Here is a 22,452-nt window from a genome sequence, read left to right as displayed (position 1 = left end):
TGTGCGGTGTGGTTGCACTCTTGTAAGAACACCATGTTATTGGTTGATTGTAATGAAGCACGATGTGTAATGCTGTGGCCAAAAGCCTCTAACAGTGCAAAAGCAATTGTAGGGGCACCAGGTCACTGTCAAAACTTCCTTCATTAAATTCTAAGTAACCTGACCGATTAAGTGGCAGTTGAGGACACAACTAAAGGCCAACCAGCGGACTTTTAATCATTCATCCGTAACACAAAACCTCATCTTTGACTTAAAACTTTTATATGTTATTAAAAACTGAAATTCTCGGGTCTCCTGTGGAGTCGTGGTCGCCTACAGGTCAAAGGTTACATCATTTAATCGGATTGCTGCCAGTTACCCAGCAGGCCTTCCTTTTCTTGATGAGTTTTAAAGCTGAGAGGCACTTAACATGTATGCCAACCCCGCAGGCTTCACTCATTTATATTGCGCAAAAGGAAAGACAAATGAGTATTCACCTGGTGGGAGTAGCTGTGTGAAATCTGCACATTGTCACATCATCAGCAGGAAAATTTGCTCAGGAGAACTCTGAAAAACAAAAGTGCAGCCTGTGAAGTTTTGCATTGGGAGGATATTACTTTGATATCAACTCCTGCAACAAAGTTATTACAAAGAGTGTAATTCTTTTGATCAGGAGTGATGCTTCCACCCAAAATATTCCTCTTAAAGGTCCTAAATCTTGTTGTGTAAGCAGTAGGTGAACAGTTGCTTACTATGGCCATTCTGCTAAGCTTCATTTTATCCCCCTTTTCTTCTTAAGTTTCTAGTTTCTGCTGAGCTGAATGCATTCTCTTTCTACTTTGTTTGATCTAAAGTTGGGGACTAAGTCAGCAACAATATTATCCAGATGAAACAGAGCACATTCACTTGATGCTCATGAAAAAGCTGCACACTCTCCACATGTGGGGACAGTAATGCTTTCTCTCAGACTGCATCTCACTGCTATCATTGTTGCTTTATATCAAGTCTTGTTTTTCAGAAAAGAAGAACTAAGTACGTCTTGTCAGATTTACTGTGACATAATGAAATTTACTGCCACCGAGTGACAGCGTCTTTGTGGGTGCCTATTTGTTCCAATAATCTGGGGAATGTCTAAAATATTTCTGGGCTCCCCTGCCAGGCTGTAATTGACTTAATCTTTCCATTAGCCCAAGTCACATAAGTCAGCTGTCATCTGTTAGAGTTAACTGTTGTAACAAGGTGCTTTTTCTGCTACATTATAGATGTGAATTTAAACTGAGACTTGATTTTTAACCCTTTAGCCCCCTGGTGCTGCTCACATAAGCACAAATGAGTAGCACACACACTAGCACACACACTTACATCTCTCCTGCTGACAGCTCTAATAAGCACCAGCAGACAAACTGACAAACTCTGTCTCGTTTTTCAGGTGAACAGGTCTTGCTGATCTTGTTGACTTTGGTAAATATCCTTGCAGACAGACATAAATATAACCCTTAGCCTCTATGTATCTTCACATTATAATAATAGATTCCTGCAGCACACTAGAAGATACATCTTCATTTGTCTAAAGAGAAAAGCCAAGATTTATTCTGCTTCTCATAAAGCAGACTACAGAATTAATATGTAGTATGTTTAATTTGCAAACAATATCCTGTATAATCCAACAACATATTATGCACAGCATACTTCACTGCTACTGCCAGGAGATGGCAACATCACATTATACATGTTGCACAGTTTGGATGCACCATAAATTAAACTTATTAAGACAACCACCACAGACAGGAAGGAGACTTACAGTAAAGAATGATCATCATCATCATAAGAAGTACAAAAAATAACTTTGGTCATACTTAACAGTGGAGAATTAGTTGTGATGTTTTAATTGTTTGTCAAGTGTGATTGATTTATAAAGGGAGTGACAATTTTACAGTAAGCTTTGTTTTATCATTAACATAAACATTTTAAACTAAATGCAGAGGTGATAACTCATCCTTAGAACTGCACTTTGAATTTGTAAATCTCCCTCTAAGTCAGTGTTTTTCAACCTTTTTTGAGGCAAGGCACATTTCTTACATTAAAAAAATCCAGAGTCACACCATCAACCAAAAGTGTTACAAAATGACACATTTAGTCTCTCAATTTATGAATCTATTTCAGTCAGACAACTCACGTTTAAATTGTTTATTGTAGCAGCAAACACATATTCATGTTTGGCGCCCAGGCTCCGGCCTCATCACTCCCTGTTTACATGCAGACATTGAGGAGTGATGAGCAAAACATACTAAACACCCCCGGAGCCTGCAGGTGGATGCTGGGGAGGCGGTGGGGAAGAAGAAAATTTCAGCAATAGGCATGCAGCAGCAGAGGGGTTGACAGGCAGAGGGAGAGATGGGAGATTTTCCCAGTTTAAATAGACCGCCAATTTGAGAGGCAGAGGGCAGGATTTGATGATGGTTATGAGAGTGGGACATGTGACATGTATGGCATTGCAGCTCGAGTTGTCTGCCTGAACTAGCTTGCAGGCGTTTCTACATTTATCTGAGAGAGGGACTCTGGCTACTTCTTTAACTGTGTCAGGGCGAAGCATCTGATTTACAATGGCTTTTGCAGGTAGTATTAATGTCTCTGCCACAGTGTGTGGCTTTTTTGATTTGGCGACAAGTTCAGTTACTAAGTAGCTAGCTTTGGGTGCTCTCACAGACACCGTTGCAGTTTTTCTCATAAAAGTTGCCTTTTCCACCTCCCATATTACGCTCTTCATACAGGTTAGAATTTATCCAGGGCCCAGTTTGGAGTTTTCATGTTTGAATATTTATCCATCGCTGTTGTACGCCTACGTCTTGTCATATATACCTCTTGTGCGCATCATTAATTCTATTGTCTTAAATTAACAAGGTCATTAGTGTGCTTTATTGCCACCCAGTGGGTGGGTAGCACAGGTCAGTACATGGACGAGTACTGAATTACTCTGCAAGTCACTAAACTGCACAGACGTACTACATGGCACATTTTTTGCAGTATATGAATAATGTTTTTTTGAGACTAATTAAGTGAAATTGGAAAATGTCCCATGGCACACCTGACGATCTGTCACGGCACAGTGGTTGAAAATCACTGCTCTAAGATATAGTGGAGAGAAAGCGTATTAGTGCCCTGGTTCAGCAAGTGATGATTCCACTATTCCTGAATACCAAAATCATACTGGTTAATATTTTCAGATGAGTTCAGTTTTATTCAACCTTGTAGTTCCAGCTAAATACTGGAGCTGTGATGTCTTGCTCCTGAAAGACTGTCAGGCCTAATTAGTTCAAGACCTTTTCTAATGACTCTGAATTTCTGCTGCCAGCTTGACTATTGCATCAGTGTTCATTTTTAGAAGCAGGGTCAAACACTGGCCCATACATAGCACATCTAATTGACAGAAAGCTGGACTGTAATGCTGAACGTGTTCTGCACCCACGTGCGCAGCACAGACTGGTCGCCTCCTGTGAAGTCTGACCAGTAGAGCACAACGCACAACACCATGTTTTGTAAATGCACTGATTTAAGCGTTTAACATTTTAAAAGCTTTTTGTGATGTGCTCACATCAAAGACCTGACTTCAGCTGAATTAAATGTTCATCACAGAAAAGACTCCACAAAGCCAGATGAAAATCATAAGCATCAATGTTATTTCACTTGTCACACAAACACAATTAGAATGCGTGATCCCTATCTTGTGATGTAATTGCAAAACAAACCCTCTGAAGTATTTTCAGCTGTTAAATTGAAGTACATTTTTCCCAAGTGACAGAATTATCATTTCTCTTACTGCCAGCACTGCTTTCTATAACAAGTGGTAGTATAAATAAACTCCAATTAATACCAAACCACAGCGCTTTAAACGTCGCCTGTAATTGCTAGCAGCTCTTACATGTAAAACCTGATCCAAAGTTTCCCACAGAGAGTTATTTTGTTATTTTTTAAGAGTACCACAGTTTTATTTATTCATTATATGCAGATTAAAGGCATAAACCCAAAGTCCTGGCACAAGAAAGTTAGAGTCATTTCATACTTAAGAAAAGTGAAAGCAGTGATAAACATGCCTGGAACTGGGTCAGAAGACTCTTTAGCAATAGCAAACATCATTAACAAACATTTGGCCCAGATATGTTAAACCTCACTTTGGAAAGTTTATTCCCTCACTCTGGGAAGCCTTCTAAGGGAAGAAAATCACTAACAAGGGGGAAAAAGGCAAATGTTTTCCTGTCCTGAGTATGAAGCTTTCACCAAAATACAGTTAAGACACAGAGTATTAAAACAAACAACAAATTAATTGTCATTTGTTGTCTAGTATTTTGGAAAATCTATGCGACAAATGCAGCATATCAGAAAAGGAAATCTCTTTCTGCCCTCTAGTGGCATATGAGGAAAATAATAAATCATGTTGTTTTTAAAAAATCAATCAGTTTTTAGCTTTGGTACATTCTCTCAAATTTAGAGAGTGTATTTCTTACAGCTGATATTTCAAACTTTAGGCCTGTTTGACTGATTTATTTGGAAATGCTTGTGTGTACATAATAAATATTGGATTTTGTTTGATAGAAAATTATCCCTAAAGTTTCCACTTGTAACAAAATTCCTGCAAATTTGGTCTTAGTCTTATTAAATGCTTAATTTATTTTTATTTGTTTTTTGATAGTAGATTTACTAGTCGAGTGAGCTCTCTATATGACATTATCAAAGCTTCTTAATGCAAGGTAAAAACAATAAATACACATTTGTTATCTTTGTTTGTTGAATTACATATTGTCTGGTTCAGGAGGAAATATGTATCAGTACAGCTCACACTCGGGAGTCTGGTGCCAGCTCTGTTAATCAGCAGCTCTCTCCTGCACAGGGAATAAAATACAAAAATACATTCCATGAGTTGGTGATACAGTCTGACCTTAACTGTGTCCGCTCAGATCTCTGAAACCAAATATGGGATATTTGAACGGTGGAATAAATAGAAAAGAAGACGCCATGCTGAATGCTCCTTGGGGGCAAAGAACTGAACTGCAGCTGGTTCAGCTCTGGAAACTGAAAAACAACAAGGAACATAAAAGGAGAAATACAGCATCTACTCGCTGTACAACAGACCTTTTTCACAGCTACACATGAACATATTGACTGTTTGTATCCCATCATCATATCATAATGTTACAATTAATATTCCTTATAGTTTTAGATTGAATATTTGGTTCAAGTCATTTCTTTTTAAGAAAGAAAACCCCAAGGACAAGAACTATGCTCTGAGCAGACTGTTCACATGTCTCAAACTGGCTTTAATGGGCTTTAAAAATAAATGTTGACTTCTAGCAGAACCATCTGAAACTGACCCACAGATGAAAGAATGGAGAAACAGGAAGCTTTAATGTATTATTAATGTCAATATGTTTACGCATTTTCTGTTGTGGTTTGGACTGTAATGTGATCTTCTTCCCTTTAGAAGTCCTTTTCAGTAAATTTTATCATTTCATAATGTCTATATTCCTTCTAACCATAAAGAAAGATTTTTTTCTTTGTCTTGATTTATGTCATGTTCCTCAGGACTTTATTTTATCATCTGAGCCGTAAAAGTAATGTCTTATTATTTGAAACTAATTGCCTTCTTTGTGATTAAAACACCTCAATCTCATTTTTCTCCATTTTGGTGACAAAGTTTGTGACTGTCTTGACAAAACTGACTTTAAAACTGTAAGTTTAAGGAGCCTCTATCCGAACATGTATGGGGAATCAGGCTGCAGCGCAAGGTTAGTAACAGTCAGCCATTTGACACATCTGTCTCCTTTGTTGATTCAAGTATATCTGCAAAAAATAGTCTACATTTTACACTTTACCAAATTACAACATCCCTTTATTATTTGTAGATTTTTGTGAGGACTCTTCTTTAGTTAAATCTGGCAGCCTGTGTCCTCCTTTTTTTTATTCTAAGAAAAAGTGTGTGATGAAAGTGTGGTTTTATCAATCTATATAACTGAATAAATAATTCATGGTTTAAACTACAACTCTGCAAAGCATGCTGGGATCATTTGAGCCATATCCAGCTTCATGATAACTAATGACTGGGTTTTAATGATAAAGGATTTTTCATAACACATACAGTAAATAAAGAGAAATAAATTCAAATTGAATATTGCTTCTGTTCGTAGCACATCATGTCACTGCACTGCTGGATAAGTTGGTGCCCGTTTTCTTTTGATAAATGCACAAACCAGATTGTTTTACAGATGTCTTGCAATGAGTGTAATGAGATAATATCTGAAGTGATAATTGTATTTGGCACAATTCCTGTAAGTGCTAGATTCTGTTGATTCGGAGGAAGGGAAATTGATCTTATCACAAACACTTTGTCCACTCACACATGCAGTATCTGTTAAAGTCACAAAAAAAACACACTGATTTCTCTGGAGTCTAAAACCTACTAATTAGAATGACTGAGGGAGATCTAAATGTCAACACATTTTTCATACTGACTGACACGTTTGGTGAAGCTCATTAGTTCTCGGTGTCAAAATGTGCAAATATTGGGGACAATAGCATACCTGCAAAATCAATCTAAGGTCTGAGGAGGACTAAGACCAAATATAAGTGTACTGAATAAGATCATCAATTTTAATTTAATTCCATCCCATTAAGTTTGTATTTTTCTGGATCAGAGACCTTAACCTAAGTGGTCACTAAATATTGGTCAAAACATAACATAAACTAAGTGTCACTTTTTCATCTTGTCTATGGATCTGGAAGAAAGAGATGAGTTTGCAAGAGGTAACTTAGCAACTGTGCATACATATTAAAGTTAACCATCTTGCATGGTTGTTTCCCATCAGCAATTACCCTTTGATAGTGCAATGGAAATTCTATCAAGGATAAGTTATTGAACATCTTCTGAGTTCTGCAGCAGGCATTTCTTTTTCTGTGTTGCTATGTTTTTGACTTTTGTGAACATTCATCCAGAAAAACAGCCCTAATGATACAAATCTACAAGATTAAGAAAGTTTAGATAAGGTGGCGCTTTTCATGAGAAAACCTGTCACATTTGAACAAGGAACTTATTCCACTTCCATGTCTCGGTTTCTGTTAATCATGGCATTTGATCCACTGACAAAACAGGGCATCTGTGTGTTAGTGTATTCAGTATGGCCTACAATGACGTAAATGTCTTCATTGTGGCTTCAATCAAACATAACATTTTTTATTTTCAACATGAATAAGTTCCCTTGTAGGCAACTAAACTGGATCCCACTGCAGTATTACCTGAAACACTGCATCATAACTTTACTTTAGCTCATTCAATTCATTTTAAGCCATGATTCTTTGATTCTAATGAGCTTTCAGTACATAAAATAAAGCTGAATGGAAAAGTAAAGAGAGCAACTGTAGACATTTAACAATCAGATAGCCTATGTTTCTTGGTAGCTGCAAGAGACCAAATGTCAACATAAATCAAGCTGCCATAAACACACTCAAACCTTTCTGAACGAGGTGCATACAAGTAGTAAGTTTTGTTCACCTTAGGTCAGCTACCAGTGAAATATATGGTGGCACTGAAGGACAAAACAAATTTACAAAAGATGAAACACTTTTACAAAGTTGGAGAAAAATGTATATTTTGGAAAACATTTTTACATTTGGAAAAACTAAATTACAGAATCAAAACACTTTTACAAGCGGTGAGACAATTTTACAAACGACAGAACACTTTTACCATTTCTGAAACAAATTTACATTTATTTTTAACGGAAAGGGAATATACCAAAATGGAGAGAAACTCCGTTTGGTGCCGGATCCCCTCTGGTGTTTGGTACATTCCCTTTTTTCATTAAGAATAAATGTAAATTTGTTTCAGGAATAGTAAAAGTGTTCCGTCGTATGTAAAACTGTCTCACTGCTTGTAAAAGTGTTTTTTTTATTTTGTACATTTGTTTTCTTAAATGTAAATTTCTTTTGTTCTTGGTAAAAGTGTTTTGCTGATGTAATTTTGTTTTATAAAATGTAAAAATATTTTCCAATATGTAAATTTGTCTCCAACTTTGTAAAAGTGTTTAAACTTTCTAAAATGTGTTTTGTCCTTCAGGGCCACCGTAGAATGGGCTTGGAGTAAAGTTAAAGGAATCTGCTTCAGTCATGGTATTATCGTGTTTTATACAGTCTATGTGTTTTGCTCACACTACTGTAGGTGATCCAGGGATACTTTTCAGGGTTACTGTGGATGGGTTTTTATTGCTGGTTGCTGTTTCTTCAAACTTTTTGTATGCATTTAATCTTGATTTATGGTGCCTCTGTTTTGCTTACTAACTGGTGTTTCAGGTCCATACCCGGGTTAATAGAATCCCACTTTAATGTGAGTGTTTTATTGCTTATTGTTGCATTAAAAAAAATCCTTGGCATCTGCAATAAACAACTCACTCACCCCTTGTTCCTCCAGGAATCTGTTGTGATACAAGCCAGCTGAGTCGGTTAAACATGCATCTCCTAGTTCGGCTCGCCCAGTTTGTCCACGTGCGCATATCCTGCGCGAGGATAGGTCACCTGTTGTCCCCACCTGATGTTTGGCGTGTAATTTGAGCAGCTTGTCTCGTTATTACTGCCCCTACAGACTATCAAGTGAGCGAAAGGGGTGGGCAGGGAATTGCATGACATGCCACTAAGTTACAGAGAGTCTCCAGTGGAGACTTCAGTCATTGATGAGGATCCGAACATTCAAGTTTCCATTTGACTGCTGCACAGTGTCTGCTTCCCATCTCTGTTTCTTCCAATTGAAAAGCAACAAGACGAAGGTAAAGTTTCCTTGTGTACAGTGCATGATTTTGTTTAGCTTGCTAAAGTAACTGTTGAAGTCATCAGCTGTTATTGATTGTAAAGATGTTCTTTCTTTTTCTGCCTTCTCATTTTTATGATTTTATGATTTCATGTTCTTTTAATAGTGAGGACACTTGCACTGTCTATATGGCTTTTTAAAATACTCGTTATTTTGCACATGTCCTTGAGGCATTGTAAAGCAGTTTGTAACATAGTTTTTGAAAAGTGCTCTATAAATAAAAATTATTATTGTTATAATATACAAATATTTTGTAGCTGTTGTGTTAATTGGTATTTCAACAGGAAATGTGCTTTTCAATTTAACTGCATGTTCTAACAATATTTGAATAAATAGGCTTCCATAAGTGCATTAGCCAATTGTGCTTAAAGTACATTTTGCAAGCTGAAAACACCTGAAATTGAAGTTTTTAATTGTTTATACATTTTTAGTTTTTAAAGTTGTTTAAGCTTTTATATTCAATGTGGTTGTCAACATGTTACAGATATTATGATTGGCAACTGGGCCCCTATTCCAAAGCTTTGGTTCCCGTTTGACATTAATCATATTTTCACTGTTGTCAGTAAATTGGACTGAGCTGTACTAGTACCACTGTGTGTGAATCATCAAAGCATAAACTGAAACTTGATCTCATATTTTCCTCCTCTCCTTTTATTTCTCATCCATTCTCAGTAGAGACTGCAATGCTGTAGCAGCAATGTCACAGCTTTACTACAGGAAAACTGACAACTCCTCATACAGGGACCGCATCCCGTTGCGGATTGTACGGGCAGAGTCCGAGCTCTCTGCCCTGGAGAGAGCCTACCTGGGGGCTGTTGAAAAAGGGGACTATGCCAGTGTAAAACAAGCCCTGGAAGAGGCTGAGATCTACTTTAGGATTAACATCAACTGCATTGATTCCTTGGGACGCACAGCCCTGCTCATTGCCATTGACAATGAGAACCTGGAGATCATTGAGCTGCTGCTCAGTTTTAATGTGTATGTAGGCGATGCCCTGCTACATTCTATACGCAAAGAAGTGGTGGGGGCCGTGGAGCTGCTGCTCAATCACAAGAAGCCACGAGGGGAAAACCAGGTACTGTAGATCCATGATACCACAATACCAGCATGGTCATGTTTGTGCACATAACCGATAGCTTCACAGTGACGAACTGTCCAGACTGCCCTCTGCTCTCATGAAGCCACCCCCAGCACTCTGAACAACATAAGCAGTTAATAAAATAGATTTTTTTTCAGACATGCCTTTCCTCTAAGACCATCAGCACATACAAGACTGCAAATTATAAGATACTGGGACAGCACACTATAACCATAATAGGTCATTATAAATTTAGAGTGCTTCAGCAGTGAGAGCTTTTCAGCCACTTTATTTCTCAGTGTAGATGTAAAAGAGATGAAGAAGAAAATTACTACAGCCTCTCACTTTCTCTTAGATTCAGACATGGCTGTTCTTATTTTGAGTTTCAAACTCAATTTTCTGCTTGAAAGTTGCAGCACTGACACTATTTGTTGTGCAGATGTTGGACTGTATACCACTGCTTCTTTAAGAAACAAAAGCTCTCCCCACATTGTGCATTGGGCAATCTGATGAAATACATTCTTAACATCATTAAAGATTTATTTCTGACACTATCTTGTGAATACTATGAAAAAGGGGTTTAGGTGCTACCTGCAATATATGAACTACCATCCATTACATGTGTGAATCGTCAAAGACCGGATTCATTCACAACAGTTCTTTCAGTTTTCCATGAGGGGTTTAAAAGTAGTGTACTTCTGTAAACTTGCAGACTTTCCATGTCTGTCCATTTGTGTGTTCCTCTTTTTTCTCCTTGAAAAGGTCCCACCCATCCTGCTCGACAAACAGTTTTCAGACTTCACCCCAGACATCACACCTATCATCCTTGCAGCCCACACCAACAACTATGAAATCATCAAACTGCTTGTGCAGCGAGGTGTTTCCATACCTCAGCCGCATGCCGTGCGTTGCAACTGTGTGGAGTGTGAGTCCAGTCCAGACGTAGACGGCCTACGCCACTCACGCTCCAGACTCAACATCTACAAGGCTCTTGCCAGCCCATCGCTTATCGCTGTCTCCAGTGAGGATCCCTTTCTCACCGCTTTTCAACTCAGCTGGGAGCTGAAGGAGCTCAGCACAGTTGAAAATGAGTTCAAGTCAGAGTATGAAGAGCTGTCCCATATGTGTAAACAATTTGCCAAGGACCTCTTGGACCAGACCCGAAGCTCCAAAGAGTTGGAAATAATCCTCAACTACCGTGATGACATCAACCCTCTACTGGATGTGAATAACAATGATCTGGCTCGACTGAAGCTGGCTATCAAATATTGCCAGAAAGAGGTAAGCTCTACTTTGATTGTGAAATCCATTCTGTCACATGACTGCTGTCACCTACCGCAGTGCAACATCCTCAAGGTAGAAAAGATGCCAAAGGCAAAAGAGGCACACATCCAGACATATTGGGAACTGTGATTTTGCAGGTTTCTTTCTGGCAGTACAAAAAGTAATAAGTATCACATCCTTAGTATAACATGGACTGAATTACAAGAACAAAGCAAGATGAGCTGTAAATGGCCTGAGAAGGGTGGAGATGTCCATGGGGAGAGCAATATGTAATTACCAGGCCAGCTCTTAGCAATGCATTACAGTAGCCCTCTCAGACAGTCCCACAGCAATTGGATAATTGGGGATAATGATGGAATAAGTGATGGCCACTTCCCTGAAAAACATACTCATAATATTTTAATCAGGGAGGAAACCTTTTACAGTCATTTAACATCTTTGGTGTACTGACCCCCAGGATGCAAATTCAACCTTCTCTCATTTGGTATAAAGAGCTATTAAAACCTGAAACTGTGCACTGTAAAAATAAGAACAAGCAGCAAGTTATGTCGCTTCTGAGATTTTTATTTGACTAAATCTCTAAAAGTAAAATCTTTCAATAAAATTAAAGTTAATATTGATGAAAATAAACACATTTGATTTATATCCAACATCTTAGAAAAAAGGTGTGCTCCAATTTTTAAGCAGGAGGCCAGGAGTTGTACCACTATGGCATTTACATGAATTTTACAGGTCTCTTGTAACTGTCTGTAATATTTTGTACAGACTTAGTTTCAATGGTTGTCTTTTATTTGTTCCACTAATCAAAGAGCCATTTTTGAGCTTCTGGGTCTTTTTAGTTTTTGCCCAGTTAAAGCCTCATACCACCCAGGCTTTGCTCATTGTAAAATATTTATCACGGCTCTGAAGATTTAAGAGATTTTGCATGCAGTGTGCACACATTTCTGTTGTTTCTTTGATGAGCCAGATGAAAATGTGAGAAGAAAAGATCAGTGTGACTGTTAGCAGCTCTATGTGCAACGATTGAAGATGAACTTCAAGGGCTCAGTGGCTGTTGGTGTGACCTCAGATGGATGTTATGGACAAGATTTGAATTGTCCATTTTCAACATTTTACATTGATCATCACAACCTGCACTGTTAACTTCTGAATCCCCTAATACTTGTAAAATCATTACTAATACCTTGTCTCATACGGTGCGACAAATGCTTTGATGGAAGCACATTAGAGAACAGCGTTCACTTAAAAGGCAACTGGGGCAACCATAAACAGGAAGCCTTCTGTTTCAGTGATGCTTTTCTTGTGCATGTAATTATTAAAGAATTAAGAAACTTACTGGATAAAATCACAAAAAAGATCAATGAAGTTGATGTTAAGCATTAATGTAGTGTCCCTGCCACATTTAGCATGAAGAGAACTAAAACATTATTGATGGTTGTCCTATAAAAACTTTGTCTGAGGGAGTTACATAATTTTCATACCGAGATAGAATATACCAGAATGCCTTTATTGTCATTGCACAGTGAACAATTACTCTGCATCTCCAAAAAGAAAACAGTTTATGATTGTCTACATATCAAAATGTATTCAGCCCATTCACATAATATCTGTAACAAAGATGGATTAAAACGTATAGAGATAAAAAAAAAATATATATATATATATATTAAAAAAGATTATTTAGTCAGTCTTGAGTATGAAATGACCTTTTGCACCTTGTAATGGTATAGCTGCAAGTTAAATGTTATTGCACCTTGCATTTCATTACACATTCCATATAGACCAGATTTGTTTTAACATAGAGTGCCCACAATACCCGGCTGCTATTATAAGTCAATTAGTAAAATCAATAGGGTAGTAATCATTGTTATCCTTCCCTTTCCCAATAAGTGCCCATTTGAGGTTGATATGTTCTGCGAGTGTGGCATTCTGTTCTGTGTTCAATGTCCTTGTCCATTTATGCTAACTGCCAGAAACCCGACACGCGTCCTTTAGCTGTCGGTTTTCTGAGGTTTTCCATCAAGGACTTCTCTTATGAAAAGGCACCACAGTGGTTAAATGGAGTATACAGACCACCAGCACTTAATGGATGTGCTCATTATTAGTGGAAAAATCACCCTTTAATGTATTCAATAAAAATGCTTTCTTCTCTTCCTCTGCAACCCTCTGCAGTCTTTCTGCTCTGACCTGAGTTTCACATCTTGAATTATTGCACTCTCTTTACATGCAGATGTTTTCTTAGTACTGTACATTTTGGCAAATGCTGTCTTCTCAAAAGAATGTTTTTACTTTAATGTGGTCAGCAGACCTTATTAGATTCTCAGCTGCCAATGTTACCCGCTTAGGAGCAACGTGGAATAGGAAGTCTTTTAGACTATAATGAACTGACAATTTGCCTTAGGACAGATGTAATCTTTGTTTTTGAAGGGTTGGGTGTCATCACATGTGGATGGGGCAATTGTCACCTTCTAAAATCGTCCCCAGATCAAATCTGGTCCCACCAGATGCCACTTTTTGCCTCCAGTCATGTTAAGGCGAGTCAACATCTCACAAGGACAGAAAAGAAACAATGAGGATGTCAGATACTGCCTTGATGGATGACCTCATCACCCACAATTTGGTGCTTTGAGCAACCATAATTGGGTTACATTCGGACAAAACTCATTTAAAGTGAAATTAACCTCCACCACCATGAGCAGATGTCCAGAAGATCCCTCTATCAAATCTCACAGGGCAGATAAAATGCAAATGGGAAACAGGTTTAACAATCTCTTCTTAACAAAGGATATGAAAGCACTTTAGAGATGTTTTCCCTATTTAAACTTAAACAAGATACATTTGTTATTTTAATTTTGCATCAGAAGTATCCCTCCTACATCTCTGTTATTTGATATTAGATGAATAGTACTAAAATATTAGACATTAGAAACGATTGGTTAGTTATTTTATCTTTCTCCAGCATCATGTCTCTTTTTGTCCAGTGGGGTGGAAAATGTTTAAGATTGATGATTCTATTTTTTGTGAGTTTACAAAAACTAACTTTAACCCTAACACTTCACACACAGTGGCTCAACACATTACTGTTTTTAGTATTTTTCACTGATTCAGGGAAAGTGTGAGCCTGTCAGGTGAATCATTTTTTGTGACATTTGTTTAAAAGCACATTTTGGTTCAGACAATTTTCTGTCTGCTTTAACTTTCATGGCAAATGTCCAGTGTGTTGTAGACAACTGCTATGTGCATACAGACACGTGATGCACTTGTGTTCCTGATTGATATTTAGAACTCGTCTTCATTTATTTTTTGATACCCTCCATGAGAAGGAATATTTTGCCTACTTATTTTAGGGACTTCAGATATGCAGGTTGGTTCCATGAAATGTCCCTCTGAGTCTTCTGCAAGGGACAGACAAGCTTGGTTTGTTGATAACCAACAATAATCAGACCTCAGGTGTTATGAACCACCAGTGTAGTTGCTGTTTAGACATTTTAAAGTAATATGAAGCTACCATTATCAAATTGTTGGCCTCTCTTCCTAACAGACTTTTAAAGGTACTTGTCCCTATTCTATTCTTTATTCTATTCTTTATTCAGATCCCCATTAGCTGCCACTGACGCAGCAGCTACTCTTCCTGGGGTCCACATACAACAAACATAACATACAAAATATACATAAAATACAAAACTAAAAATTCTACAAGCATTACAAAGAAAAACTGTGAATGCTATATAGAAATACAATACAAAAAATAGAAAAATGCTACAGACATGAAATACAACAACTGAATATACTACAAACAGAAAATACAGCAGCTACAGATGCTATAAACATAAGGTAGAAAAACTGAAAACTGAAGATGCTACAAACAGAAAATAGAAAAAATGAAAATGCTTCAAACATGCAATAAAATAAATCAAAAAACTAAAACAGGATGTTCACTAAAACTCATTAAAATTCATTAATGTTAGAGTTATTATTAAGGTGTTCCTTTAAGAGTCTTTTAAAACTGGCTTTACTGGGGGCTTCAATTATAGTGACTGGTAAATTATTCCACATTGTGATGGCTCTATACATAACAGACATAACAGTCCCTGTAATGCCAGTGGTGGCAGTTTTGTAAATAAGCATCAGAAGAAGCTGCATAAGCCTCTAAGAGCTCTGATAAACTGTTTCACATATTTAGATTTTTGACTTGAGTGGTGTTTGAAAGTCTTTTGACAGCTTTTTTTCTGATCCATTAAGTATTCTCTTAATGGATTTCTACCACAACTTGATTACTAGAGGAGAGCTGAAAATGCTTATATGCCTCTCTTTGTCTGTCCCTTGTTTTTCAGTTTGTTGCTCAGCCAAACTGTCAGCAGCTCTTGGCGTCTCGGTGGTATGATGAGTTCCCAGGCTGGAGGAGGCGTCACTGGGCAGGAAAGCTCATCACATGTATCTTCATAGGCCTCCTCTTCCCACTATTATGCATCTTTTATCTAATCACTCCAAAGAGCCGCTATGGCTTATTCATTCGCAAGCCCTTCATCAAGTTCATCTGTCACACTGCATCCTACCTGACCTTCCTCTTCCTGCTCCTCTTAGCCTCTCAGCATATTACCTTTGCAAACCCCAACATTCCGGGTCCAGCACCCACCACTGTGGAGTGGATGATCCTGCCCTGGGTTCTCGGTAACCAACACACACATGCATGAACTGACTGCTGCTATAGAGTGCATGTTATCATACGCCGCTGTATACATCTGCACATTGTGGTTATGCATGCAAAAGGTCATCAAAGTGAGACGCGTACAGGGACCATTACCATGAGTACTATGTATATATCTTTTTAACTCTTCAAGGACAGTGCAGAAAATGTCATCAGCTGTTTTGTTTTATCTCCTCAAGGTTTTATATGGACTGAGATCAAACAGATGTGGGACAGTGGTTTAGAGGACTACATGGATGACTGGTGGAATTTAATGGACTTCATCATGAACTCCTTGTATCTTGCAACAATTTCCCTGAAGATTGTTGCTTATTTAAAGGTACTTTGCAGTTTACTTTTGTGTCTCTCAGCTCCTCAACTGCTGAATTTTAACCAAAATGAAAACAATGCAGTAACCCCTTCGTCTGAACATCCCTGTAATCTAAATCATTGTTGACTTCTCAAGAACAATTCAAAATACAGTGCATTGTATAATGATTGTGTTAAGTACTAGAAATCTTTAAATATTCAGTATTATAAAATCAGTTTCCGATGGTTGTACTCTACATTAATTGTCCTCATTTTTTCATTTTTTACAGTACAGTCAGGCCAAAAATAGAAACGACTGGGATATGTGGCACCCAACATTAGTGGCAGAGGCATTGTTTGCCATCGCTAACATCTTCAGCTCCTTGCGCCTCATCTGCCTTTTTACCGCCAACTCTCATCTCGGCCCCTTACAGATCTCACTTGGCCGCATGCTCCTCGACATCCTCAAGTTCCTCTTCATCTACTGTCTGGTGCTGTTAGCCTTTGCCAATGGCCTCAACCAGCTCTACTTTTACTATGAAACAGATGGGGTGGCAGAGAATGGTACATGCAAGGGTATCCGCTGCAGGCAGCAGAACAATGCCTTCTCCACGCAAGTCGAAACTCTTAAATATCCTTGTCAAATCTTTGTTGTTAATAATTAATCATTTTGGTCAGCAGTGCATATTGTAATGTATTGTTGTTTGCTTTCCAGGCTGTTCGAGACGCTGCAGTCATTATTTTGGTCTGTATTTGGCCTGATTTCTCTCTATGTAACCAATGTTGAACCAGACCATCAATTCACTGAGTTTGTGGGCAGTACCATGTTTGGAACATACAATGTCATCTCCCTGGTAGTCCTTCTGAACATGCTTATTGCAATGATGAATAACTCCTACCAGCATATTGCTGTGAGTGGAATAGCTGACCTACCTACTTCATAAGTTTACCACACTAATATGTCTTGTACTTTTTGCAAAAGGTTTTTAATTAATTGCTGTTTGGATTTCTTTCAGGATCATGCAGATATAGAGTGGAAATTTGCGAGAACGAAATTATGGATGAGCTATTTTGAAGAAGGGGGAACTTTACCATCTCCTTTTAATATCCTACCCAGTCCAAAATCAGTCTGTTATCTCATTGGATGGCTAAAAAGGCATCTATTTAAGAGATCAAGCACAAAAAGGCTTGAAACCTTTGAAACATTGGGGGTAAGGATTTACAGAAATGTGTTCTGACTTTTGTTGTCTCTACTGCATAGCATTCATTGTCATTACCTGTCTGGAATGATAGCCTCAAACAGATGATTTAAAAAGGTTACACCACATTGCTTGTTTTGTTTCCTTATTAATAAGGAGTTAAGCTAAGAGTTGAGTTAATACTCGGGAAAGATCCTGAGTATTGAAAACACTTGCATATGTTGCTTTGTTAATAAACCTCTTTTTTTCCTTGGTGGTAGAAACGTGCTACAGTAAATGTGAGATTGAACCATGGATATCAGGTAGTAGTTTGCTTTAAATAAAGGCTTTTCCATTTTAAAAAATTTGACTTTGACTTATGATGATTTATTAATGCTTCTTTCAAAACCGTGTATTTTTCAGGAGGTTTTGAGGAACCTTGTGAAGCGGTATGTGGCTGCAAAGATTCGAGATGCAAAGACTGAGGAAGGGTTGACAGAAGAGAATTTTAAGGTGGTGTGCAGTAACACAAAATAGGAATCCCAATTACGCTTTTTTTCATTGCTGTTTAATCATTGCTGCTGTTTTATCTCTGGTGTTCTATCACTTTAAGGAGCTTAAGCAGGATATATCCAGCTTCCGTTATGAAGTCCTGGGAATGATGAAGGGTAAACCACAAGGTGGGGTTGGAGGACAAGTTGCAAGCTCCGCTTTGGCTTACCCTGGAAACTGCTTTAAGTATTCTCCCAAATTCCCTACTGATGAGCCTCAAAAGAAGCTGAGCTTCTTTGATGTAACCTCCACTGTCCAGCAGAGCAAAGTTCCCAACAGCACCAGCCCTCTTGGCTCTAATAGAAAAACCAATGGTTCAGTTTTTCCATCCAGTAAAAAACAAACTCACAAAGAGGTATCAAAGGATGTTTCAGCTGACGGGTCAGAGCAAAGCAGACTCCTCCCCCAGAACTGTGATGAAATAAATCTGATTCAAGAAGAAGATCCACTGATGTCTGGTGGGCAGTACCAAGAACGACTTCAGGCTGAAGAAATTATTATTGAAGTCCCAGTGAAAGCCAAAAAGGAAAAACAAGACATTCAAGAGAGTGGACCGTCTTACAAAGGTCACACAAAGAAAGTGAAAAATGGGCCCAAAAAGTTCAAGAATTAATTTTGCAGGAGAGCGATGTTAAACATGTTATCAATTTAATGCATTGAATGATCTCATGTTCATTCTATCATGTCCTAGTTGAAGAAGGAAAAAAAACAATTCATTTATCATAAACAATACCATAGTTAATTTACATATCTGTTTATATAATCTTTTAATTATATATAATCTCATAGTACATACATGCATTGTTCCTGTTTTAGCAAAGATGTTCAACAACACTGAGGATCGCGTGTTCTGACTTTATGCTCAGGGGATTATAAAGCAAGTAAGTAATTCAGCTCTCACATTGAAGCATTTATTTCAAAGAGTTCTGAAACTGCTCAATTTCCTCTTCTCTACCACCCAATATGCTAACAGGGTAAAATCTGTTCAGACAAAATGCATTTATTAAGGAAGAAATAATCAAGAAAGACAAAAGACAACTTTAAATGTGTTGGAGACTCAGGCAAGTTTTCTGTTGAATTTAAGATATTATCCACTGGATGAATACATACATTGAGACACCTAGCCAAGGCTTTAGTCAGCTTCTCTCTTCCACTTTATCTATTTTTATTGGAGGGAAGATTTTACTCCAAAGGCTGTTGTAGCACACAATTATAAAATGCTTAGTCAAGTTGTGATTTATTGCAGGAATTATTACTTAACCATGCTTACAATATACATGTCAAGTTTGAAGACTGTCTTGTCACCTGTTTCTTCAGTTTTGTAACTTTTAGTAAAATTCTCTCAAAATAAAATAGAATGCTAATTTAAAGACATCAGACCTTTTCATTCATTTCAAAAACAACACCTTGCTCCCCTTTTCAGCTTGTGCTCTACTTCCCTTTCCAAAAATGCACTCCATATTTAATAACACTAGAAGAAGAAGAGATGGTGAAGGAATAAAGCAGAAAACAAGTTAATAATTTTCATTGATTTGACTTTTTAAAGACTCTTCTCAGATCTTGTTTACTGAGGAAAGGATTTCCTCTGTCTGTATAAACAATGGTCCCATGGAAATACCTCTTCTGGGAGATTTTTCTCTTATAATGTGTAAAAAATCAAATACAGACACACACATCTCACAGTGGGTGCTGGATCCAAAACAATCAAACAAGATCTTCACACCAGGAAGCTCCCGTTGAATGGTTTCTTTAACACAAATTGATGTTTTGAGCCAACATGCTCCTCAGACTTGCAAAGATGTTTGTTAGTCTTCATCTAAATACATACAGACATCCTCAATCAAATACAGCTGAAATTCATAACTGATTAGATATCAACAAAATAAATAATTATTTAAATACCATATAAATGTATTGCAGACGAAAAAAACACTACTCTGTGAAAAACAGACGTATACAACTCACTTATACTTTGTAAAATATCAGAGAGAGAGGCACTATGAAGGCTCATTTACACACTCTAAGTAATCTCTCACTCTCACAGAGTAAATGCCATTTGGTACATTATTCATATCTTGCCTGTCCACTCAGATGTAAGCTGATTCTGTCTTTGGTATAAATTCTGAATGAACTCTTAAATCTGAAGTTTAAACCCTAAACTGCAGGCCTCCCAAAGGATAACGGTCTGATAAGAATACTACCACCTCAGCCATATACATTATTCAGATGCTGATCACATGCTTCACCTAGGAGTCATTCTACCTGAGAGCTTTAACCTGAACTTAGACTCATTCCTTTCACTAACCTCTACTTACAAGTTGAAAAAAATTTCTTAAATCAGTTGCACTAACTAAAGGCTTCACTTGTGCTTTGATTTATCATTTGCTCCTGTTATGTTTGCATCATTGAATAATAGATAAAAGCTGTTGGTTAAAATGTTCCTACTTCCTACTCCCATGGGATCAAGTGATGAAAAAGCATGTAAACAACTAGTGCTCTCCTGAGGATTATACAAATTGTATCACAGTGAGACCAGTTTATGCTTAATGTTAAAGTGGAAAACTTATGAATATGCACAGGTGATGAAAGATGCATGCTTTCAACCTGCAGGAATTAACATCAGGTTTATTTTTATTATGATTACTGTATCAAGCATAGTATTCATAGTAGTTGTAGGAGTTTTAGTGTGAAATTATAATGACGTATGTGTTCTGTATGTTAAACTTCATCCAGATACATTTTCCTACTAAATGAAGTAACTAGAATACAAAGAAATAAAAAACGATACTTGGAAAAAAAATATTTCATCCAATCTTATCATCATACAGTGTCTGTTCCATTCTGTGTGTGAAAGTCATTGATTCTGACAGTGTCCTGATTCAAAGTGTAAAGTCAAGCTGCAATTAATTATCACTGGAGCAAAGTGATGATGCCATTATTCCCCCATGCAAGCAAGAAGAGTCTGTGTAGTAGTTTAAAAATTGGCTCCTAGCTGGAATGCTGAGACTGTAAAGTTAATGTATCCCAGTCTTTGGGATTTTAAAAGAGATGAAAAGCCCAGGTTGTGTCTGGCCTTTATGCGTAAGTGCATTTCTAAAAGCTTTGATTTATCAAATGACATGTCGTGTTTTTTTCCACTGTTTAAACATACACATACATATATGTACTGTGTCTCATAGTATTGCATTGAATCTTAGCCATGTCTCTGCTTTTACAACCCATTGACGTAGACAGTTCTTTATTTACCCACATTTACAACATCTGACCTGCCAGGAGGATAAACAACAAGTTGCAGAATGAATAGTTAAAGTGATGCGTTTTGAGTCTGTTATGAAATACCAACATCCACTGGTAAAGCTTAACGACAGATTTTGACCAAAAAAGAATAAAAGAATTGCCACGTGTCGTTTGCATATTAGCAAGCACAAGATGACGATTGTTTTAATTTTCTTCACAATAACTTAAAAAGATTTGATACCTCTCTAAAAAAGCAGACAGCTGCTTTAAATATGTGACAGCTGCTTTCCTGCTGTCCAGAAGTAGCATCTTCAAATCATTTACTTTCATAATTATAGGACTTGAGGCAATAAAATCATGTGCCTATTTCTCAGACAATTGTCTCCTTAGGGTTGTGTTTGTAGTTGTAGCCAATGTGCAGCTATTTTTAATATCAAGTTTCAAACCTCAGTGTCCTGTTAACTTTTGTTATAAGGATTAAATAGAGAAAATTTAAGAGACTGAATACTTGTGGCTTCAAAAGACTGATTCGGCTGCAATCAGAATACATTAAACAATACAAATGAAGTTGGCAGATATCCAGGTTTGATAAAAAGGGACACTAGTTTGTTTTAGACATGAAACTGAGAAAGAACTTCAAACCCTCATTTGATTTGTGTATTCTATTTATTGATTACATATTTTTGGCCGGTTCATGATTTGATTTGTTGTATTCATGTTTAGATATTGATTTACCTCTGCATTTATCCCTCTGATATCAAATTAATAATTTCAAAATGTTCTCATGTTAAAGCTGTACTCCATTTCCACCACTAGGTGGAGCAAACTACATCCTGCAATACTTCACTGTCACTGCTCTGGCATTTGTTCAGAACAGATATTATGCAATGATTTTTTGTTTAGGGTCCAAAAAAATGACACTTTCACTGGAACAATAAATCTTGATTCTCAATCCCATCTGCTTATTTTATTTGTCTCTTAATACGGCTTCTAGCCGCAGGGTATTAAATAATATGCCTGATTTCTTTCATCCCAGTGCGCTGAGATATTTGTTTACCAGCTTTGTGTACAAATGTGTCGTACTAATTTAACTTTTTTCACAATGCAATACAACCAAGATTTGTTTTATAGAATTCCTAATTGAGTAATGCTGTCTTATCATACAAAGCTGTGTTGTGAAAAAACATTTTCTTTACCTATATTCCTTTTTGGAAAATGCATCAAAATATGTGAATATTTAAAGCTGCAGGTGAGAGGTATAGCAGAGATTACAAAATCATGACAAAGTTAAAAAAAATGT

At 37.3% G+C, this 22,452-nt stretch overlaps 1 protein-coding gene across 3 annotated transcripts; it reads left to right on the top strand.

Annotated features, from left to right (window-relative positions):
• The first annotated feature begins 8,207 nt into the window (after window positions 1–8,207).
• Window positions 8,208–19,285, top strand: trpc4b (transient receptor potential cation channel, subfamily C, member 4b). 3 transcript variants are annotated; one of them, XM_034701906.1, is made up of 13 exons: window positions 8,210–8,350; window positions 8,435–8,786; window positions 9,500–9,902; window positions 10,668–11,186; window positions 15,524–15,623; window positions 15,774–15,860; window positions 16,077–16,216; window positions 16,476–16,798; window positions 16,901–17,096; window positions 17,202–17,396; window positions 17,645–17,686; window positions 17,787–17,876; window positions 17,977–19,285. In XM_034701906.1, the coding sequence occupies exons 3-13, from the start codon at window positions 9,525–9,527 to the stop codon at window positions 18,526–18,528; spliced, it is 2,622 nt and encodes an 873-aa protein (XP_034557797.1). In that variant the 5' UTR covers window positions 8,210–8,350; window positions 8,435–8,786; window positions 9,500–9,524; the 3' UTR covers window positions 18,529–19,285. The 3 variants fall into 3 exon arrangements, with proteins under 3 accessions (XP_034557796.1, XP_034557795.1, XP_034557797.1); XM_034701905.1 differs by having other exon boundaries at window positions 8,208–8,350; window positions 9,503–9,902; window positions 15,524–15,860; XM_034701904.1 differs by having other exon boundaries at window positions 8,209–8,350; window positions 15,524–15,860.
• Window positions 19,286–22,452: the final 3,167 nt, after the last annotated feature.

The sequence above is a fragment of the Notolabrus celidotus genome, chromosome 14 (genome assembly GCF_009762535.1).
Source record: "Notolabrus celidotus isolate fNotCel1 chromosome 14, fNotCel1.pri, whole genome shotgun sequence".
NCBI classification, from domain to species: domain Eukaryota; kingdom Metazoa; phylum Chordata; class Actinopteri; order Labriformes; family Labridae; genus Notolabrus; species Notolabrus celidotus.
This window is presented reverse-complemented; position numbering and strand designations above follow the sequence as displayed.

Bases quoted from the DNA above. Each gene is read 5' to 3' on its own strand.
- trpc4b (XM_034701905.1), top strand. From the start codon at position 9,525: ATGTCACAGCTTTACTACAGGAAAACTGACAACTCCTCATACAGGGAC. The intron at 17,097-17,201 runs GTGAGTGGAATA...GATTTCTTTCAG, and splicing joins ACTCCTACCAGCATATTGCT to GATCATGCAGATATAGAGTG. The intron at 17,397-17,644 runs GTAAGGATTTAC...CCTTGGTGGTAG, and splicing joins AAACCTTTGAAACATTGGGG to AAACGTGCTACAGTAAATGT.